Below are 20,341 nucleotides of genomic sequence, written 5' to 3'. Positions count from 1 at the left end.
CTGTTCATGCTCTGTCTCTCTCTGTCTCAAAAATAAATAAACGTTAAAAAAAAATTAAAAACAAAACTTGTTTTGAGAGAGGGACAGCATGAGTAGGGGAGGGCCAGAGAGAGGGAGAGAGTGAGAATCCCAACACTCCCAACACCAGCGCAGAGCCCAATGCAGGGCCCAAACCCATGAAGCCGTGAGATTGTGATCTGAGCCAAAATCAAGAGTTGGATGCTTAACCGACTGAGCCACCCAGGTGCCCCTACAAAATAAGGGTATTTGAGACCCTTCGGAGTGAGGCCCCAGCCAACTGTTTGTGTTCCTCATTCCCTTGCTTCCCATTCCCCCTCTCTTCCCCTTCTCCATGCCCTTGGCCCCCCGGCATCTCCCTTCTATGACTGCTCACTGGCTTCCCCACTGTCATTCTTTCTCTTTGTTCACTGTATGCTACGTACCTCCCCATATTCAGTTCAAGTGCAGTATCTGTGAAGCCTTACTCTATTTCCTCTGGGCAGAATTAGACCTTCTTCGGGCCCTCATAGCACTTTGTGTTGATCTTTCTCAGGTAGAGCGTTTGGTTTATTTTCACTTTTGTAAAGTTCCATCTTAATAGATTATGACTTCCTGGCATATAATAGGTGCTCAAGAAATTGTATTAAAGAAAATGTCAGCAAAAAGTTATGTCAGAAAGTAGAGACAAGAAGCAAAAAAGAAAAGTAGCATTTTGCACAATCCTAAGGTAGCCGCTGGCACACTATCTCTTCTTTCTATAAATAGCTACATTATTATTAAGTATAATTATAATGCTAAACGCTGTATGCTTACTACATACTTCCTGCCAGTCAGTGTGATGAAATGGGAAAAAAAAAAAACAACAAAAAAAAACAACCCTTTGCTTCCTAGACTTGTAACAGCCCATCATAAAGTACTAATGAACTTGAGAAAATTGAGAGTATGTAACAAAATTAAATGCCGCTAGATATTTTGAGTTCAGTTTCACATTCATACAGTGTTTTGTGGTCAACAGACTGAATTTGTACTAACCACGACAGCTTCTGTTTTAAAAAAAAAGTGTTTAACTTACCTTAAAAGCTAGGGCTATTTTTAAACTATTTCTTTACTTTTTTAAAAAATATTTTTTATTTTTTAGAGAGCATGAGCAAGTAAGCAGGGGATGGGCAGAGAGAGAGAGAGAGGGAGAGGGAGAGAGAGGGAGAGAGAGAGAGAGAGAGAGAGAGAGAGAGACTCCCAAGCAGGCTCCACAGTATCATCGCAGGGCTCGATCTCACAACCCTGAGATCATTACCTGAGCCAAAATCAAAAGTCGATCGCTTAACCAGCCGAGCCACCCAAGTGCCCAAAAAGCCAGGGCTATTTTTAGAATGAGAGATTTTTCTCACCTGGTCCTGTCTGAAGGTAGGCTTCTACATGGAGGGAGAGAGGAGGCCTTCTGTGGAGGAAAGACATCCAAACTGGGAAAAAGAAATCTAAATCTGGGCTTCTGTTCTAACCTTCTAATTTTACTGGATCACCTTGGCCAGGTAACTTTCCTTCTCTATGACTGTTGCCTCAAAGACTATGTTAATATGCAATCTGTCTTGCTATAATTTTAATCCAGCATGAACTATGTTTGGTACTGTGTCGTTAATTATTAGCATTATTAATATTAATCAGCTTTATCACTTAAAGCCCTAGAATAAATGGTCATGATGTGTCATTTCAACAGATATTCCTTGAGCATCTTTAATGTACCAGGGAAAGCGCTAGGTGTTGGGACCTAATGATGAATTGGATGTGGTCCCTGCCCATGAGTCTTTTGGAGCGGACACTGGGCAGATACGAATCTAGAAGTTCAACACGGACATTGTACGGGGGTGGCAGAATTGGTCTGGGGAGACCGAGGGTAGTAATAATCACAGTTATTTGGACGGCAAATCAGGAGAAGGCTGTTAGGCACCGTTGTCAAATGAGGCATTACACTAGCAGAGTGGTTCTTCTTTCTTAGCCCTGACCTGTACTGATGACCATCCTTTAGAAAAGTCTTAGAATGCAGAAGGCATTGGGCACAAGCACCAAGGGTTTCCCCTGCCCACCCCTATTTTATGGGTGGGAAAACTAGGCTCAGAAAAGTTAACCGTCTTGGAAAATGGGTAAAACCCAGAGGAAATAAAATGCTTACCTTGTGCAGGTCCAAGTTTAAATCCAGGAAGTACTTTATTTTAAAGCATCCCTGCGCGCTATGGATTTGGTCGTTTTGCAGATCAGATACTGACCCCATGTGTCAGTAATCTACAAAGCCTTTTAAACCTTAACACAGCATACCAGAGCACAGCGAAATATTCTTACAGTAAAAAAAAAAAAAAAAAAATCCAAAAATATGATAATGTTAAAAGGGAATAAATAACCCTCTCACCCATCATCCCTCAAAATTCTAATCCCCAGAGGCATCTACTGTTAACAGTTTCTAGTTCCTACCAGGCTTATTTTGAATACACAGGTATTCTCCTTGACATCCACATTCAGCCATATTGCTCTCATTGTTTCCTAGGCACGCCCCACAGATGGCTGCCTTCTGGCCTTTGATCACGTCTTCCCTCTTCAAAGCACCCTCCCCTTCCTCTCTGCAAGTGGGAAAGCGTATCCATTCTGATGGCTGGTTTCTGCTCATCCCACTCCCTCACTACGTCCACCTCATCTGAAGTCATCCCAGCTGTGGCACTAGTTAACAGCCTTAAAGAGAGCCCTGAACTTTGTTGGTCTAATATTCCTCACTTAAATAATGGGGCAGTTGAATTAGATGGCCTTTTTTTTTTCCTTCAAGTTTATTTATTTATATATTTCGAGAGAGGCAGAGAGAGTGAGAGCAGGGGAGGGGCAGAGTAAGAGGGAGAATCTCAAGCAGGCTCCACACTGACAGCGCTGAACCCCACTGATTGACAGGGCTTAAACTCACAAAACTGATATCATGACCTGAGCTGAAATCAACAGTCGGGCACTTAACCGACTGAGCCACCCAGGCACCCCTAGATGGTCTTTAAGATCTGCTGAGGTCATAAAATATTAAAGACTGCACCTAACACAATGCTTAGTTACTTTGGAGTCTTGACCGTATTGGATGGCTGAGTCCTGTCCCAGGATTTCAACATAAGAAGAGAGACGAAGAGATTGACCTAACAAGTTTCCCCAGTCCAGCGCTTGCCCAAAGTGTTAACATTTTATAAAAAACAATGTGGCACAATGGAAAAAGGATGTGTCTTGGGACAGTTCTGGACTCAAATCGTGGTTCCACCATTTGCTAGCTTACAACCCAAGGAAAGGATTGTAACCTCTCTGAAACTCAGTTTCCTCATCTGTAAAATGGGGGCAGTAATCCCTATCTCAGAGGTTGTCCCAGGATTGGAAGATGCCCTGGCAGACAGCAGCCTATTCCACACTGACCTCTACCTCTGCCCTGCCCCCCTAGAAACTTTTTGTTTGGAAACCGTTATCTGTCAGAGATAATTGGCAAACTTCAGAACCAGTAAGTGTGTAGAAGAGTGCTACCTGGATTTATAGCATGTGTAGTATACAAAGTGTGGATTAGACGTAGTTTATCTGATCTTTGAGAAGTAGCTTTGGAGCCCTTCCAGAGAATCCTATGGCAGCTGCACAGATAGCTACCTTGCCAGCTGCTCTTGCTAAAGGAAGGTGTTTTCCAGTTGGGAGAGAGTGTGCACGCTGGGGTTTTGTCTTTAATGCATTCCAGTGTTCTGAGGCAAAACTTGCCCAAGAGATTAAGCTGAGCATATTAACCAATATCATTTAAAGTTGATTAAAACTATCATCTTAATTAAATACAAGGGAACAAGAAGTTCTCAGTCTTCTGGTAGCAATTAAAGACTAAAGAGTCAATTTGAAGTTGTTTTTGCAACTCTTAAAATAATACTCCGTCTCCCCCCTCCCATGAAACAGAGTTTCTTAGCTATAGACATGCCCTCACATTGAGGTTTTTGAAAGCTGTTAGGACTACAGACCTGCTGGCCAACGCTTCTGCTGCCAAGGCATCAGAGTTCTCAAAAGCAAGAGGGTTCAAGCTCAGGATACGCTGATTTGGAAAGAGAGCCCAAACAAAGGGCCTTTTGAGGCAGGAAACGGGGCTTTGGCTTCAGCACAGAGCAGTGTGGGATTGGAACAGCGCCCCGGGACTTGCCGAGGAGGAGAGGGACTATGGGATCGATGGAGGAAGTATAAACTTTCCCCATACAGTGAGAGTTTATTCCAAAACCCTCGAAAGTCGGTTTCAGAAGCTGTTATCTTTCCTCTGTCCGCTTAATCTGCACAGCCTGTATAGTGCGGACTTAACACTAGTATGTCTTTTAGCAGAAGACGGAAATGATCCGTGAAGGTACACACAGACATGACCACTCTCGCAAGGATGTCTGACCTGAGACCAAAGGTTTTCCTTTCGCCACCCAAAGTGACTGCGTTCATGAATTCATTGATTCACCCGCTTATCTGTGCAACATTTTCTCATCACCTGCTATCCGCTAGGTTGATGGAGCTGAGTTAAAGGAGTACGATTCCAGTACAAAGGAGCTTAAACTTGAGTTGACCAGAGCGCGAAGACTTGAAGTCTAGGAGACTGCCTTTCTTCATAAGCACCCACCACCGCGTTCACATACGTGTGGCCCTCTCCCAACCAACAGGCTTTTAAATTTGACCTTCCCTGAAGTGAGACTTCAGTAGTCGCCTCACAGATTTTCTAAACAGCAGCAACCCCACCAACAGATGGAGCCCTGCAGGGACGGTTTGGTTAGAGAAGGGCTATAAACATGGAGGAGACTCAGCGATATAACTCACGGAAGAGAAGATAAATTCTGGCAGAGCCCATTCATTTTTTTTTTTTTTTCCTTTTCTTCATTTTTATGTATCTAAACAGTACCTACTAAGCAAAAACGTCCATGAGCAGTAAAGACCCACTTCCTGTCAACTGCTTCGTAAGGTTGGAGCAGGGGGCGTGGGGGTCGAGATAGAACAATGGGAACAACGAAAGGAAATGAGTGGGTTTGGCAGAACCTTTGACAACAGACAGGATTCTGGGAGGGCCTGGGTCAACCGGGACTGTCACCTAGACGAGGCGCAGCGACTCTGGGTCACACATTTGGAAAACTAAGATTTCAGGGCAACAGGACTCAGAGATGTGAGCAAGGAGGGACAGTTTTTCGTAGATTAGTGATCTTAACTATTTGTGCTCTGTGCCCCAGATGGGTGGTGTCAGTAATGTAGTCCATGCTAAGAGGCTCCTGAGAGTCAAGATCTAAGCCTCTGCCTTGTAGCATTATTTGTGGTGGCAGTTAACGAGTATTGTTCCTCCCCTAGTAGTTTCACGGACGCGCTTGACCAACAAAGTCCAGCACACTTGAATTCAGAGGTGCCAGGGCTTTGAATCTGCATCCAGGCTAGGTTATTCTCACCCTAGTTAGGTGTTGTCATGAGATGTTAGGGACAGCATGTCTCTCTCTTTTGATTCAGGTGGACTTAATTCACTTTGACAACTGGACTCAATCAGAGACATTATAACAGCTGATTGGTTTATTGAACAATGACATTTAGAAGAAAAGTGTCCCATGTGTTTGTAGATATCTGGACCACGCACACAACTTTTCTTTCCCTCTTTGAATGAGAGCATTTTGTATGGTGGATTAAGATTTGGAGAAAATACCATATTCCTATACATATTGGGAGAGAAACAGAATAGCTATAGGTCTATGTAGAACCCTGAGAGTGAAATCTGAGGCAGGGACTTTCTCTTTTTACTTCTGTATTCCTGTTGCCTAACTCAGGGCCTGGTATACATAAATTGTTCAGTAAAAATTGAAAAAAAAACAAACAGATAAACTGAAGTGATTTTTACACTAGCATAAATGTTATAGCCTTTCTTTTTTTTAAATAATGTCTTTTTTTTAAGGTTTTTTTAAAAAATTTTTTTTATGTTTTATTTATTTTTGAGAGAGAGAGACAGCATGAGCAGGGGAGGGACAGAGAGAGAGGGAGACACAGAATCTGAAGACAGGCTCCAGGCTCTGAGCTAGCTCTGAGCACAGAGCCTGCTGCGGGGCTCGAACTCATGAACCGCGAGATAATGTCCTGAGCCGAAGGCGGACGCTTAACTGACTGAGCCACCCAGGTGCCCCTGTAGCCTTTCTTTCTAAACCTATCAGTTTCTTTTTCATCACTGATGTTTTAAACTCGCCCAAATTTGGGAAAAAGGGAGAAAATCACTCATATCCACCACCTGACAACAAATTCTACCACCATTTGGGCATATATCCCATTAGCCATTTTTATTTGAGTTTCTTTTAATTTTTTAGGTATATATATGTACATATATATGTATGATTTTCTGTGTTGCAAAGAATTGCCATAATCAAAGTTATTCATCTTTACCCTTATTCAGAATTAAGGATTACCCTGTAACCCTGTACCTTTCCTCCCCGCTTCTCCCCCAGATTGATTCTCTCTCTGGGGTAGTACTGTTGGCCCTGTTGGCTAGGGCTTCTATTAACAAAGCACCACACACTGAGTGGCTTAAACAGCAGAAATCTATTGTCTTACAATTCTGGTGGCTAGAAGTCCAAGATCAAAGTGATGTACGGTGGTTCCTTCTGAGGGCGGTGAGGGAAGAGGTGTTCCATGTCTCTCTCCTTGGCCGAAGATGGTGATCTTCCTGGGCCCTTGGCATTCTCTCTCCATGCGCCTCTCTACGTCCAGATATCCCATTTTATTAGGTCACTTGTCATGTTGGATTGGGATCCACCCTAATGACCTCACTGTGAATTACCTCTGTAAAGACCCCATCTCCAAATAAGGTCTCACACTCTGAGGTCCACACATGTTGGGGATGGGAGGAGGAGACACTTCAAGCCATAACACTCTTCCATTTATATGCGAGGAAAACGAGTCCCAAGTTAAGTAACTTGAGCTTTGAACCTAGGCTTCTGTGACTCTGAAATGTGCATTATCCTCACATCCTGTTTTCTACTCATGAATTGAGAATGCCATGAACAGTGGGAAAAAAAAATGTCTTCCTTGATGTGATTTTGATTAGTGTGAGACAATGTTTGATGATGGTTAGTAACTGCTAAATTTAACTGCTTGACCCTTGGAACCTGGTTAATCATGTTATCTAAAAATGAAGAGAAGTACAATACACTATGCTTTGTGAAACCTTTCTATTGTTCTGCGGTGTTTGCTAAACCTGTTGCACAGATTGTTCCATTCCTCTTGGCTCCGTGGCATCCCAATGATTCCCTGGCAGTCGGATCACATTTCAGAGTGAAAAACCTATCAATATTACATAGTGGTCATCCGTTTTTATCTTGTTTCTCTTTTTCGTAGATCCCTTTTAGTTTTTCGTTCTTCGGCGTGACTATGGCCAACTAGGAGTACACACGTGCGTACGTGCTACACCCCCACATACATACTATTGGTAAGGAAGGTAACATTTATTCAGTAATGTCTAATACGTGGGCCATCCTCAAAATGGCAGAATGGGCCCAATATGTCCTTTACAGGTGTTTTGGATCCAGGATCTAATCAAATTTCACTCAGCATATTTGATGACTGCCTCTTCAGTCTCAAAGGAGACCAACGATCTGCAGCAGATTCTTTTCTTTCTTTTTTTATAACATTGAATTTATTGAGGGGTTCTGGCGAGTTGTGCGAAAGACTGCCCCACACTTTGGGTTTTTCTGTTTCCTTATGACTCGATTCATCCAAGTTTGGCGTGAACATCACATACACCCCAATACGCCCCAGGGAAGGCCAGACCCAGCGTAACAGTGCCCAGCTGATGTCATCAGCCAGGCCATGGTCCTGAGGATGCCATGCTCACAAGAAATCCAAGGCCCCTGTTGAAGCTATCGAGTAGAGGAGGTTGCACGGGGCCTGCTCAGCCTTCTCCATGAGGCAGGAGTGGAAATGGCCCTTAGATTCAGGCCTGGCTGACCCTGAAGCCTGTAAGTAGTGACCTTTGGGGTCGTGCTGTACATAAATACCTGAGTCCCTTTTTCACTGGGTGCGCTCGGGCAGATCACTCTTCTTTTTCTTAACTTCCTCACATGAGTTTTAAAAAAGGGTTTGACCTGGGATTACCCCCAGCTGCCCTCACATCTGTACTTTGTTCATTGTGGGTGCATAATAATATTGATTGGAAAAAAGTGAATGAAGAGAAGGTGAACCAGTAGTTTCTGTCTGTATGGAGACTATCAATATGAAGTGAAGGCCCCAGGCAGTCCCAAGGGACATTCCATTCAAACCAGCCTGCCGTGCTGAGAAAATCCCCAGTTATTTTCCGTTAGCGGGAAATAATCCAACATCCAAAAGGCAACTGGTGTTTTCGAAAACTCTGCATATGTTGTTGCCCTTGACTGCTTGAAAGGAAATGAAGAGCTCCCACTCGGGGACAAAGGACTCCCCTAATCCTCTTTCTTGGTTCTGATGGGTTTTGTAGGAAAGACCGTCAGCGATCACGATCACCTCTATGAACGGAGTGCACTGTATATATCATGCTGTATGTTTCAACCCCACACTCACCCCTCAGGAGTGGCTCAGCTAGCCCCACCTAACAGATGGCCTTACAGACTTCAGCAGCTTGCCCAACGTCACAGGACTAAGAAGAAACCGATCCAAGCTTCAAATGCAAATTGAATCGACCCCAAACCCTGTGTGCTTTTTCTGATCATCTATATTTTCACTCACTCACTCACTCACTTACTCACTCACTCACTCACTCACTCACTCACGTCTCCTCAAAAAGCCAAAGGCTTGGTGACCATCGTGGTAACATATTCGGCAACTGTACGTAAAGTAAACCGTGGCCCTCTTCGTGGGCCAGGATAACACCTGTCTCTCTCCTTGTTACAGAAGGTTCGCCATCCCATAGTCCCGATAGCAACGGTTATTGGGCGTTTCTGTTGCCAGGCATTGAATTAAGCATCTTTGCACCCAGTGTCTTATTCCTCTCACGTCACTGTGAGGTGTGCTGACTTGGTTAAGGTGGAGATGAGCCCCAGGTGCGTCTGACTCCCCAAATCCACCTGCTTAGAGCACCACCGAAGCCATGGTAGTTCAGTTGCCCATAGATGGATTGCCCCTTCGGCAGTCTACACCTAGGCGTGCTCCTGAATAGTGCTCTGTGTTAAGATAACCCGAGAGTCTGAACAGAGAGGCCGCAGCAGTCCGTTTCAGAGAGGTGTTTAAAAGCAAAGAGGGAAAGAGCCCCAGACTCTCCCGGAGAGCAGGCAGTGTTTATTTGAGTTGTGCTGGCCAGGACCTAGCATGGCGTCAGGGCTGTGGGAGGCCTTAATACATCTTATTCAGAATTGATGGGGATGTGTCTAAAAAATGCAGAAGGCTTTTCCTCGGGAAGGTGGTTGGTCACACCTCAGTTAGCAGGGAGCATTAGTTCTAAGGGCCCTGTGCTCCAGTCTGTCCTCCACGTGGCTGCCAGAGTCATCTTTGTAAAGCAGCCTGGCCATGCCACTGCCTAGCCTAGACCTCTTCCTTCATTTTGAGTCTCTGCTGTGTACCCAGCACTGCAGAGAATAAAGAAAAAGCCCTGTCTCTGCCGGCTAAGAAACGAGTCTTGTTTGAAAGCCGGGTACATGAAACCTAATTTTAGAGCCGGTCAGAGATCATTTAGTCGAGCTTTTCTTAGAGAGCGTTCTGGAGAGCTACAATTCTTCCAGTCTTGAAGACTCAGCAGAGAACTTTGATGAAGGCTCCAGGGAAAGGGTTTATGCTACATATGCTCTCGGGTGTGACCACAAGGTCCAGTCTCCCCTCTTTAACAGATAAGGAGGCACAATGAGGAACGGAGGCTGTAAATTGAGAAACACTCTGACCTTGGGCTCTTTCAAAACCCAGCCCAGGGCTCTGTCTGCTGTATAGGGAACCACTCTATTTCTCTGTGTTCAGACTAGACAGGCTTAAGGCACATATTTTCTTCTGGATCTTGAAACCATATGTTTCTCAGGCTTTTCCTCCCCTTCTAAGATAGGCCTCTGATGTTTGGTGCCTGGAATCATCCTGTTGCGTTTTTGGTGCCATCTTGGCGAAGAGACTGGAAAGCAAAGTTGACCATGAGGCAAAAGAGAAAGCGAGGAAGAGCCGTGGGTTTGTAGTCTCACAGGATCCCTGGGTAAGAAAGGCTGGCTTTTCTGTTGGGATGTCACTGCATCGCTAGACAGCAAGCTCTTCTGAGGGCAGGAACCCTGTTTTTTTTCCCCTCGGTTGTCCCCTTCTCTCACACAGTAGGTGCTCAGCAAACATTTGATGTTCATTGTGGTTCAAAATTGTAATCATTTGGTGTATGCATATATAAATTGCATTTTATGTATATTATTCGTCAATTTTTTTTAATTTTTTTATTTAAAAAAATTTTTTTTAACGTTTATTTATTTTTGAGACAGAGAGAGACAGAGCATGAACAGGGGAGGGGCAGAGAGAGAGGGAGACACAGAATCCGAAACAGGCTCCAGGCTCTGAGCTGTCAGCACAGAGCCCGACGCGGGGCTCGAACTCACGGTCTGTGAGATCATGACCTGAGCTGAAGTCGGACGCTCAACCGACCGAGCCACCCAGGCGCCCCTAATTTTTTTTTTTTTTTAACGTTTATTTATTTTTGAGACAGGGAGAGACAGAGCATGAACGGGGAAGGGTCAGAGAGAGGGAGACACAGAATCTGAAAGAGGCTCCAGGCTCTGAGCTGTCAGCACAGAGCCCGACGCGGGGCTTGAACTCACGGACCGTGAGTTCATGACCTGAGCCGAAGTCGGACGCTTAACCGACCAAGCCACCCAGGCGCCCCCGTCAATTTTTTTTAAAGCCCTTGAGTTCGACAGTGAAATTGCTTTTACTTTTTAGAGCAGTGATTCCCAAATCACCTGGGAATAGAATCATTTCAAAGGCTCATTAAAAATGAGAATTCTCAGGCCCTTGTCTTGGGAATTCTGATTGAGTTATTAAGTAGGTCTGAGTAGGGCCTGGAATGTATTTTTTCATGAGTGCCCCTGATGATTTTGTTGATTGGCCAGATCTGAAAGTCGCTGTCCAGAGGATAACTTGGTTCAATCCCCAGCTTTACACTTAAAGACAGCCATGAAAATAAGCACTAGCCTTCAGGCCTGGAGCCTTGAAACAAAGCGTGCTGAGAAATGCAGAAAGGTTATGCGCGGAACAATTGGCCAGTATACCTGGTGTCAGACTGAGAGGGGGTGATGGAGAGAAATGATTTGGAACCCTAATTAGACCTGCTCCCTAGTTCTCAAACCTGCGGCTCTAAGCCCCCTGCTAATTGGCAGTCCCTTAATAGATTAGGACTTGGCATCGGGCTTGCATGTTATTATAAACCACACACAGAAAAACCCAGTGGCTGAGGAACTCCTGCCAAACCCAGGCCTGGGTTTTTGTGAAGCTTTTGAAGTGCACTGGTCTTTCAGTATTTTGTATAGTCAGTGTACTGAAAGGCATCAAACCGTTCGTTTGGATGGGATTTGTGAAGGGCCAGTTTGTTGAATACTTAATTCCCCGAGACCCATTCTGTCATCTTGATGGACAAGCAGGGGCCCACATACATGGTTTTGCTCCCAGCGGTACAAGGAGTGTGATAGGAGAGATGATTTCTCACGGTTCCTGTCCTGTGCTCAGCAATCTGTCCCCCTCCCCGCCGTGCTTTGGGGGGAAGGAAGAAACAGAGGGCATCTACTCTTGTGTCATGCCCAGCTGTTTAACACCCCGTCTTAGGAAATCCTTAGAGCAGCCCTTCCAGGCTGCATGACCTCTTTTGAGGATCCGGAGGTTCTGAGAATTCACTAATCTAGGGTCACAGTGCCACAACAGAGAAGGGAGGGACTCCTATCTAGGTCCGCTAATTCCAAACTGTCACCAAACTGGACCAAACCCGGAAAATCATTTTTCGTTTTGCTTGGTGGTCAGTTGATTAAGATGGCTGTGGGGGGGCGTCTGGGTCGCTCCACCGTCGGACTCTTGATTTTGTCTCAGGTCACAATCTTGAGGATCGTGAGTTCAAGACCCGCATTGGGCCCCGTACTGGCAGCATGGAGCCTGGTTGGGATTCTCTCCCTCTCTCTCTGCTCCTCCCCTTCTAATGCTTGCTCTCTCTCTCTTTCTCAAAATAAATAAATAAAACAAACAAAAGATGGGGTATGAAACAGTTTTCTGTCGTTGACCTCCTGAGCCAGGGATACCTGTGGGTAATATATGCACTTACAGTGTTCCCCTTTCCCCTGAAGTTCTGTAGTAGGGTCCCTACTCTGGGGTGAGGCTGCCCCTTACAGAGAGCCACATTGTGCAGGCGGATGAGTGGCTGGAGAAGGCGGGCTCTCGAGTGTGCAGAGCCCTGTTCCAGGCTTCCGAAGGCAGTCAGGTATTCCTCAGGCCTCCGAGCAGTCCCAGGGGCCTTGCTCTCTGCTCTCGTCTGCCCAATTAGGTTCCAGTTAGAGGCCCTTCCATTTCTTTCCAAGTCCATTTCCACAAAGGGAGAGCTGTAGTGGAGGCCGAGATTTCCATGAAAACCTTCCAATTTTCAGGCACACATACCAGGCAGCTCTCATGGCAATACCATGGTGAAGGGGAATAATGTTATTTGGCATTTCGCCCTTAAAAAAAATGTATGTGTGGGGGGCGTGGGGCGGGTAGGGAGGCTGTGGGAGGATGGGCAGAGAGAACAGTGGGGGCTTTGTAATTTACTGCTACAGAGAGGTCAGGTGGGCAGGGCCATGAGGGGAGGTGGGGTGCAGAGGAGGCCTGAACGCTCCCCTCCCCACCTTGGGATTCACTACCTGCTTCTCCCCTTTTGCCTGATTCACACATTTTGAGAGGTTGTAAGGAGGAAGTTGAGGAGTTTTTATGTTTCTATTTGGAAGAAGGACTCTAGACATTCTGTCCCTCTGAGGGAAGCTGGCTCCTTGCTGCTTTGCAAGGATTAAGGGCCTGGTTTCCAGTACCATTGAAGAAACATCCCAGGAACTACCCTTTTCTCTCAACAGCTGAAAAATGCATCACAGAGCAGTGGCTTCCTGGAGAGTTTTTGCAAAAGAGCTTCCCTCTGGAACAATAGGGTTCCTATAGCAAACCACCTAGGGTTTTGGTTTTTGTTTTTTTTTTTTTTTTTTTACTGCTGCCAGTTCTCCTGTATCTGAATGCCCACATTTTGTTATCCCCATCCTAGTGGGGGGAGGGGGGCTGCCAGAGCAACTGAGGGTGGCCCCAGAGACATTTCTGGGATTTCTTACTACAGAAGGCCAGCCAGTTCACCAGAGGCACCCCCTTCTCAGTCTGGGCAAAAGCACCTAAAGATAGGAAGCGCGGTGACTGCACAGGACTGTGCAAAAGCCAGTCTGACCCAGTGGCATTTCTGCTTTGCTGTTCTGTGACCGTGTTTCTGATCTTCAGTTTGGGCCTTTGCAAACCCTAGGTGGTGCCGCTTACGTGGAAGGGGTTCCTAGGAGGAATAAAAGAGGCTCAGCTCTAAATCACCTAGGAGAGTATCCAGTTGGCTGCAGTAGCTGATGCAAATTCCCACCTGCTTCCAACCCACACTGCATTTTTGCTGATAACCTGCTTCTTTGACAGAGCCAAGAGCTGCCAATCATTAATTCACTTTGGATGGGAAGGCCTGCAGATTTGGGGATGTTTTCTGAAGCTCGTGTTTATAAATGAGCACCTTTGAATTCTGGAGGGTTCTGCTTGGCCAGTCTCTCTTCCCCAACTGAAAGCAGCACCGCTCCTCAGTTACCCCAGGGGCATAGCGGGCAGGTGGCGAATCCGCCCTATAAGGACGCTATGGGAATGAAGCCTGCAGTTTGTTTATAGAATGCCTATAGGCTAAAGGCAAAAACTCTCCTGAATTAGAAATGTCCCTAAGCCACCTGATGAAACCACCCCTTTCATTTTGCACATGAAGAAACAGAGCCTGAGAGAGCAGAAGTGAATCTCTGTATAGTTAGCCAGCCGCGGAATGAACACTGATGAATACGGGTCATTATTATTGTCAATTATTGTTAGTTGGTATTAGTTTTTGAGGTCGCCTTGCCAACAGAAACTTCCCTTGTACACCCAACTCACTTGTGGTAGCAGGTGTCTCTTCACCGAGTCAGGGACTAGTGTGGAGACCATTTTCTTCTCTAGGACCCTGGCTGAGCTGACCCAGCTCCGACTGCTTGAGACTTCATTAGTCAGTAGGTGAAAGGTTGCCTAATTCACTAGGATAGTCACACAGTGTAGAATGACCCTGATCCTTCTATTTGGATTTGACTTACTTCCATTTAGAGTAATCCTGGTGATTACTATAGATCCTTTCTTAAACTAGAAACCTAGTTTAAGGTTGGGGAAACCTTCCCCTTTTGGGGGGAAACCCCAAATAAGACATTTCTTCTGGAGTGAACAACATTTTTAACTGCCAGTTCTCCCTTTGTAGCATCTTTTCAGCATCTGTGAAATTAGATGGGCTCCCTCAGACTCCTTTTCTCATTTTTCCTCAGGGTTAAAACTTGGGTAGGAAATGAGGGTAGGTTGCAACAGCAGTATTGTTAATTGGCTCGTCGGGGTGGTGGTGGGGGGGTGGTTTCCAGTTCTGAATTTTTATTTTTTTATTTTTATTTTTTTTTATTAAAATTTTTTGTGTGTGTGGCCTTACCTACATTGTTGGCGTTCAGATGACAGCAAGGAATCTTTGAAATGTGTTTACTGGATTAGTCAATAAACTGGTACTGCGCGTCTGCTGGCTTTCGCGACACGTGCTAACACATGTCCTGGACGTTCCTGTCACGCTGCATCATGAGTACGCCTCCCCAGATGCGTGTGCTGTCCCCCGAGCGTGCACTCTTAGAGGGCAGGGGCCACCTCTTATTAATTTCTGTAGCCCGTAATTCTCTCAGTAAGGACCCTCCTTCAAAAGCAGCCTTTTTCTCCTTCACTTTCTTCACCACCCAGTGCAGTTCGGAAAACTTGGGGCCTACACCAAGCCTCAGATGTCGGGGAAAGAAGTTTGCCTTGTACTTTAATCAGGTGTTTTGTAATGCCATCCACTCCCTGGATACTTCTAAAAGAAAATGTGGCCCCACAAGTACAACACATAGGGAGGAAATACACTACAAATTAAAAAGTGATTAGCGCGCATTTAGGCAGAAGGTCAAAGGGATTATTTTGGACTTCAAACTTTTCAGCTTTTAGGGGCCTTGTATTCGGTTTCAGAATTGCATCCCTGAATTATTTGTGCAGGTGGCAGCTGTCAGATTTGAAGGAGGTTTCTGGGTTTTACAAAAGGAACGTTTGACAGGCTGGGGAATGGGGAGTGTGCTCCTGGCGTGAGGCTGGTCTTATCCCTGAAGCTGGAATCGCTCCAGCTTTACTGAACTCCAGTGCCGGTCCTTGTCTTGAGCTGACACAGCCCTGACCAGGGTAGTCTGGCCACCTTCTTGAGCAAACCAGTCAAGCCGGCTGATACAGCTGGATAGTAGATTTGCAGGCTGGGAGGGCAGGGAACTCACCTCTGTTAAATACCTACCATGTGATCTGTCATCCTCCCAGCTCTTCCAAGTGGGTATTGACCTCCTCTTTTGAAAATTGGGGCTCTGAGAAATTAAGCAGCTTGCTGAAGTTTGCATAGATTTCAAGCGGCAAAACTGGTTTCCAAACCCGGATCCGAGTTGCCTTCTTGAGATTTGTGCCCTTCCTCTGATTGGGAGCTCTCTCCTGGGCAGAGACTCCCAAGAGGATCACAGGAAGTGGGTCAGAGGTGTGCTGAAATGGATCCCTTAGCCCTCGGGGTGGCCGGGCGGGGTGGGGTGGGGCGGGGCAGCTGAATCACTGAGTGGCGGCCTCCGAGGCTTACCTGGGGCTGCCCCACAAAGTGTTTTCTGATAGTTTCACTACCTGAAAAAGATGAGGAAACTGAAAATTCGGGGTCTTAGCGGTCATCCAGCCCAACAGCCAGAGGCTTGAAGCTGGTTAGGTACCCCGTAAATAACTCCCGATGGATTTGTCCTGCTCTTCATGAGGTTGTGTGGTCGTGTGTTGTTTCAGGGGATTGTGTTAGAAAAACAGGATTGGAGATGTGAGAGAGATCAGATTAAAACTCCGAAGGGTGGGGGAAAAAGGATTTACAAGCCATACACTGTATCTGGGGCAGAGCCAGGTCATCTGGATTTTAGTTTATTTCCTTTATGCATTTCTCCAATATACGTTTGTGGAGCACTCGCTAGGCACCAGGAATTAGTCTTTTTGTGCGGGGTATGCAGAGATGAATAAAATATGAACCCTTTTCTGAAGAGACTATCAGCTGATGTAGGGGGCTTACAGAAAAAGGAATAATTAACGGTGCTAGGATGTGATGGATAAATCCTTGGATTTATAGTTGAACACATAGATAGGGTTAAGATGAAAACATATACATGGGTGGGGGGGGGCTTGGGTGGCTCGGCTGGTTAAGTGTCTGAGTCTTGATGACTCTGGTCATCATCTCACGGTTTGTGAGTTCAAACCCCAGTCGTGCTCTGTGCTGACAGTGCAAAGCCTGCTTTGGATTCTCTCTCTCATTCTCTCTCTCTCCCTCTCTCTCTCTGCCCCTCCCCTGCTCTCTCTCTCTCTCTCTCTCTTAAATAAATACACATTTAAAAAAATTTAAGCAATGGGTGTCCAAACCGAGCATCTCTGCCAGCCAGATTTGGCCATGGGCTGCCAGTTTGTGACCTTTGACCTAGGTTGGACCATGCAGCTGGGCCCTGGTGGCCTTGGATTGCCTACCAGCGTGATTTTGTTCTCCCAGCGTCTCCAGTAACACTCCAACTCTTCATTTTTGGCACTGCGTCTGGCTCCAGTCTTGCCTTTTGACTATCTCGAACTTTGGCCCTCCCAGGTGTCTGATGTCCTGCCAGTCCACATGTTGTTTATTTTACCGCCACGTGAACCTGGCGTTTTGTGTACACCTGGGCAGCGTGGCTGGGGTGGGAGCACGCCTGCTGACGCATGTGTGCGTAACTGTTGGGAAAATAACATTTTTTTTTCACCCTCGTGGACTTCCCTCCCATTCAGCCTTGTGCGATCCTTTGATGACACGTGGCAGGGTTCCTGCCGTGATATTTCTTCTCTGCATCAGGGTGCCAGGTCCTGCTAACCACTGCTGAAGCCCCTTCTGTTTATACAATCCCAAGAAGTCCCTGGAATTGCAGGATTTTATGAGCATGCTTTTCCCATGGGATCAGATTGCATTTGGGAAGGAGCTGGCAAACCCACAGCTGAGTGAGTGAGCTTTTGACTGAACGCTGATCACATCTTATACCTGCTTAAAAGCAGGAGCAGGAGCTAACATGATGCCAGGCAATTGGATATTTTATAAACTGTGTCTTCGTGCATTGGGAACTATTGTACAAGGTCCTGTTGTACGATGATGAAGCTCAGAGAGGTAAACAGACTTGCCCAAGGTCATACCATAAACATGGCAGGTGGTAGAAGTAAGACGTGAAATCCTGTCTGCCTGACTCTGGAACCTGACTTTCCCAAGGTCATACCGTAAGCGTGGCGGGTGATAGAGGTAAGAGGTGAAATCCTGTCTGCCTGACTCTGAAGTTCACAGATAAATTGAAAAAAAAGTAACTCTGCCAGAGTAGCTTACATGGCTCAGTGAATCCTTTGTAGAAGAGATATCTAAGTCTTACAGGATGAATAGGAGTTTGCCAGTGGTAGTTTAATCCACATGTTAAGACATCATTTCCTGGAGTTGTTAGGAAGATTAAATGTGGTTATTTATGTAAGAGCTAATAAAACCCCATGCACACTTGGGATTCTTGCTGTGTCCTAGCTCTGGGGAGCCATATTGGAAATAAACACATTGGGTCATAACAGAGACTGAGGCAGGAGAGTAGGTGGATCTGAGAGATCCAGAGAGATCAAGAGAGTAGGTGGTAAGTCCATCTCAACATATAAGGGAGAGCCCTGCTTTTTATCCTCGTTCAGGGTCAGCCTACACTTTTCAGAGCTTTGTAGCTTTGCTAATCTCTACATAGACATACTTCCTATGTACTTAGCAAGAAAGGCTAACTGGCCCCATCTCTGAATGAACTCTAAAGGTCTTGGTATTCTATGATATATCCTGGTTACACTGGCTATCAGCAGTGGCAAATTATAATCTCTCTGACTCTCAATTCTTTGGCTGTATATTAATAATTATTTTAGAGGATTGTTTTGAGAGTTACATCCGTTGACTTATACAGAGCTCCTGACACGTAGTATGGGTACCCAATGAATGCATATTACTCTCGTCCTTATTGAAAAGAGGGGTCAAAAGAGGAAGGAGGTGACCCAGTTTGACCTGGGGAAGAGAATTATAAGTCCTTTTAACTTTGGTAGTTGTGTATTACTAGAAATATCACGTCGAGGGGTGCCTGGCTGGCTTAGTCGGTAGAGCATGTGGCTCTTGATCTCAGGGTCATGAGTTCGAACCACACATTGGGTGTAGGGCTCACTCAAAAATTAGACATATCATGTCGACAAAAGAGGGCTGGGACTCTCTTCGTGAAAGGTCTGAATCATGCTGTTGGCTAGTTTGTTTTTTAGGGGTGGATCTGACACCCCTTTCAAAATCCAAATGAAAAGGCCAAAATAGCGCTAAGAGTTTTAAGGTGGCTGATATTATTTTGGAGAATAAAGTGGGTTTTTTCCCTTTAAGCACTTCCAAATAAGAAAGGCCATCCAAAGTTCTTTTTCACATCCATGATTAGACTAAAGACAGATGTCCCTTTGTCATGGAACCGGAGACTTTCCAACGTTGAGAAACTCAGAAACAGTGTGGTTTCTCGATACGGTGTGTCCCCAGCACCTAACAGTGCCCAGTACTCAGAAACTGTCAGTACATGTTTGTGGAATTGCATTGAAGGCCTTGGATTTGGGCTCAGGAAACCCGGCACCGGGACCAGATCTGCCACTAATGTCTTTGTTTCTCCCATGGAGTTGCTTTCGGTTATGACAGTCTTCTTTTTGTAAAGAAAGGTCTGGACCTTCCAGCTTTGAAGAATGACCATTTGTCAAGGCAAACCCCTAGACCCAGAATATTGCATGTTCACACCAGCCTACAGCGAGTGTTTTTCATGGCAGCCCTTTTCAAAGGTAGGAAACGCCTTCATAGTAAACTCAGTTTTGTCTCATCTGGATTGTGTCCAGTACAAAAATCTGGACAAATAATCGTAAACCAAAGAAAGTTTGCACACTTCTAAGACCAGTAGCAATTAATTACTTTAAATAGAAACCCTGTCACTTACAAGCAACATAAATATTTGTATTTTGAACCTCTAAGTAGTAGTTGGGTTGACCATTCTGGCCTTAAGCGATTAAAAAAAAAAATCAGTTGGTCATATTTTAACAAGGAATACATTTATAAAGAAAGGGAGGGTCAGGTCATGGAGTAAGAAAACATGAACCAAAAGACAGACAGACCTGGGTTCAAATCCCAGTGACCAACTGACTCAGTGTGGGAACTTTGAACATGTTACAAAACTTCTGGCCTCAGCTTTCTGTTGGGTACAGATGAAAATAATAATGCACATTTTCACAGCTGTTGTGAAAATTCAGATACATTAATTCCTAATTGGATTCCAAGTTTGAACTCAGAAGCCTAATGTCTTCCATCTATATCTATCTTTCTTTTTCTTTCTTTCTTTCTTTCTTTTTTTCTTTTCTTTTCTTTTCTTTTCCTTTCCTTTCCTTTCCTTTCCTTTCCTTTCCTTTCCTTTCCTTTCTTTTCTTTTCTTTTCTTTTCTTTCTGTTCTTTTTTTTTGAGAGAGAGAGAGAAGTGGGGCTCACACGGGGCTTGAGCTCACCCGATATGGAACTCGAACTCCCTAACTGTGAGATCATAACCTGAGCCAAAGTCAGATGCTCCACGACTGAGCCACCCAGGCGCCCTTCCGTCACTATTTCAAACATCTGGTCCACATTGGTGCCATTTGCCGGCTTTGCATTTTAGATGAGCTGCAGTCTTCAGTCTCTGAGCTTCAGTCTTCCATTTGTAAAATGAGCACAAGAGTGAAGTCTACACTGTAGGTAAGATGTAGAAAACTCTGTTGTAGAGTTCTCCCAGCTGCCTGATTGGAGCAGTGAGCCTGCGCTTGATATCCACATACGTGGTCTGCACCCAGTATTCTTCTGTGGGTAGAAGTGTAGGCTTTCTGCAGATATTAGTTTAATTATTATTCTCACAGATCCTGGACTTTGCTTATTCTAAAGTAACCACAGATTGGATGAAATATCAAGTTGGACAACTCCGGGAAAGGCACTCGAAGGACTTGGTATATAGGAG

General features: G+C 45.3%; 1 protein-coding gene across 2 annotated transcripts in view; it reads left to right on the top strand.

Moving 5' to 3' along the window:
- Positions 1-20,341, top strand: part of PLPP3 (phospholipid phosphatase 3) — an 85,679-nt gene that overhangs the window by 18,866 nt on the left and 46,472 nt on the right. Inside the window, exons 1-2 of one of the 2 annotated variants that reach the window (XM_042951730.1) lie at positions 7,597-7,601; positions 15,590-15,592. The exons of the other annotated variant lie outside the window; for it this stretch is intronic. Of the exons in view, the coding sequence (XP_042807664.1) occupies position 7,601; positions 15,590-15,592 (4 nt within the window). The 5' untranslated portion in view covers positions 7,597-7,600. Of the gene's footprint in view, positions 1-7,596; positions 7,602-15,589; positions 15,593-20,341 lie in introns of those variants that run through there. 2 annotated transcript variants of the gene reach the window in all.

Source organism: Panthera leo, chromosome C1 (genome assembly GCF_018350215.1).
Source record: "Panthera leo isolate Ple1 chromosome C1, P.leo_Ple1_pat1.1, whole genome shotgun sequence".
Classification (NCBI taxonomy): domain Eukaryota; kingdom Metazoa; phylum Chordata; class Mammalia; order Carnivora; family Felidae; genus Panthera; species Panthera leo.
The sequence above is the reverse complement of the archived record's forward strand: the minus strand, read 5'-3'. Positions and strand labels throughout refer to the sequence as shown.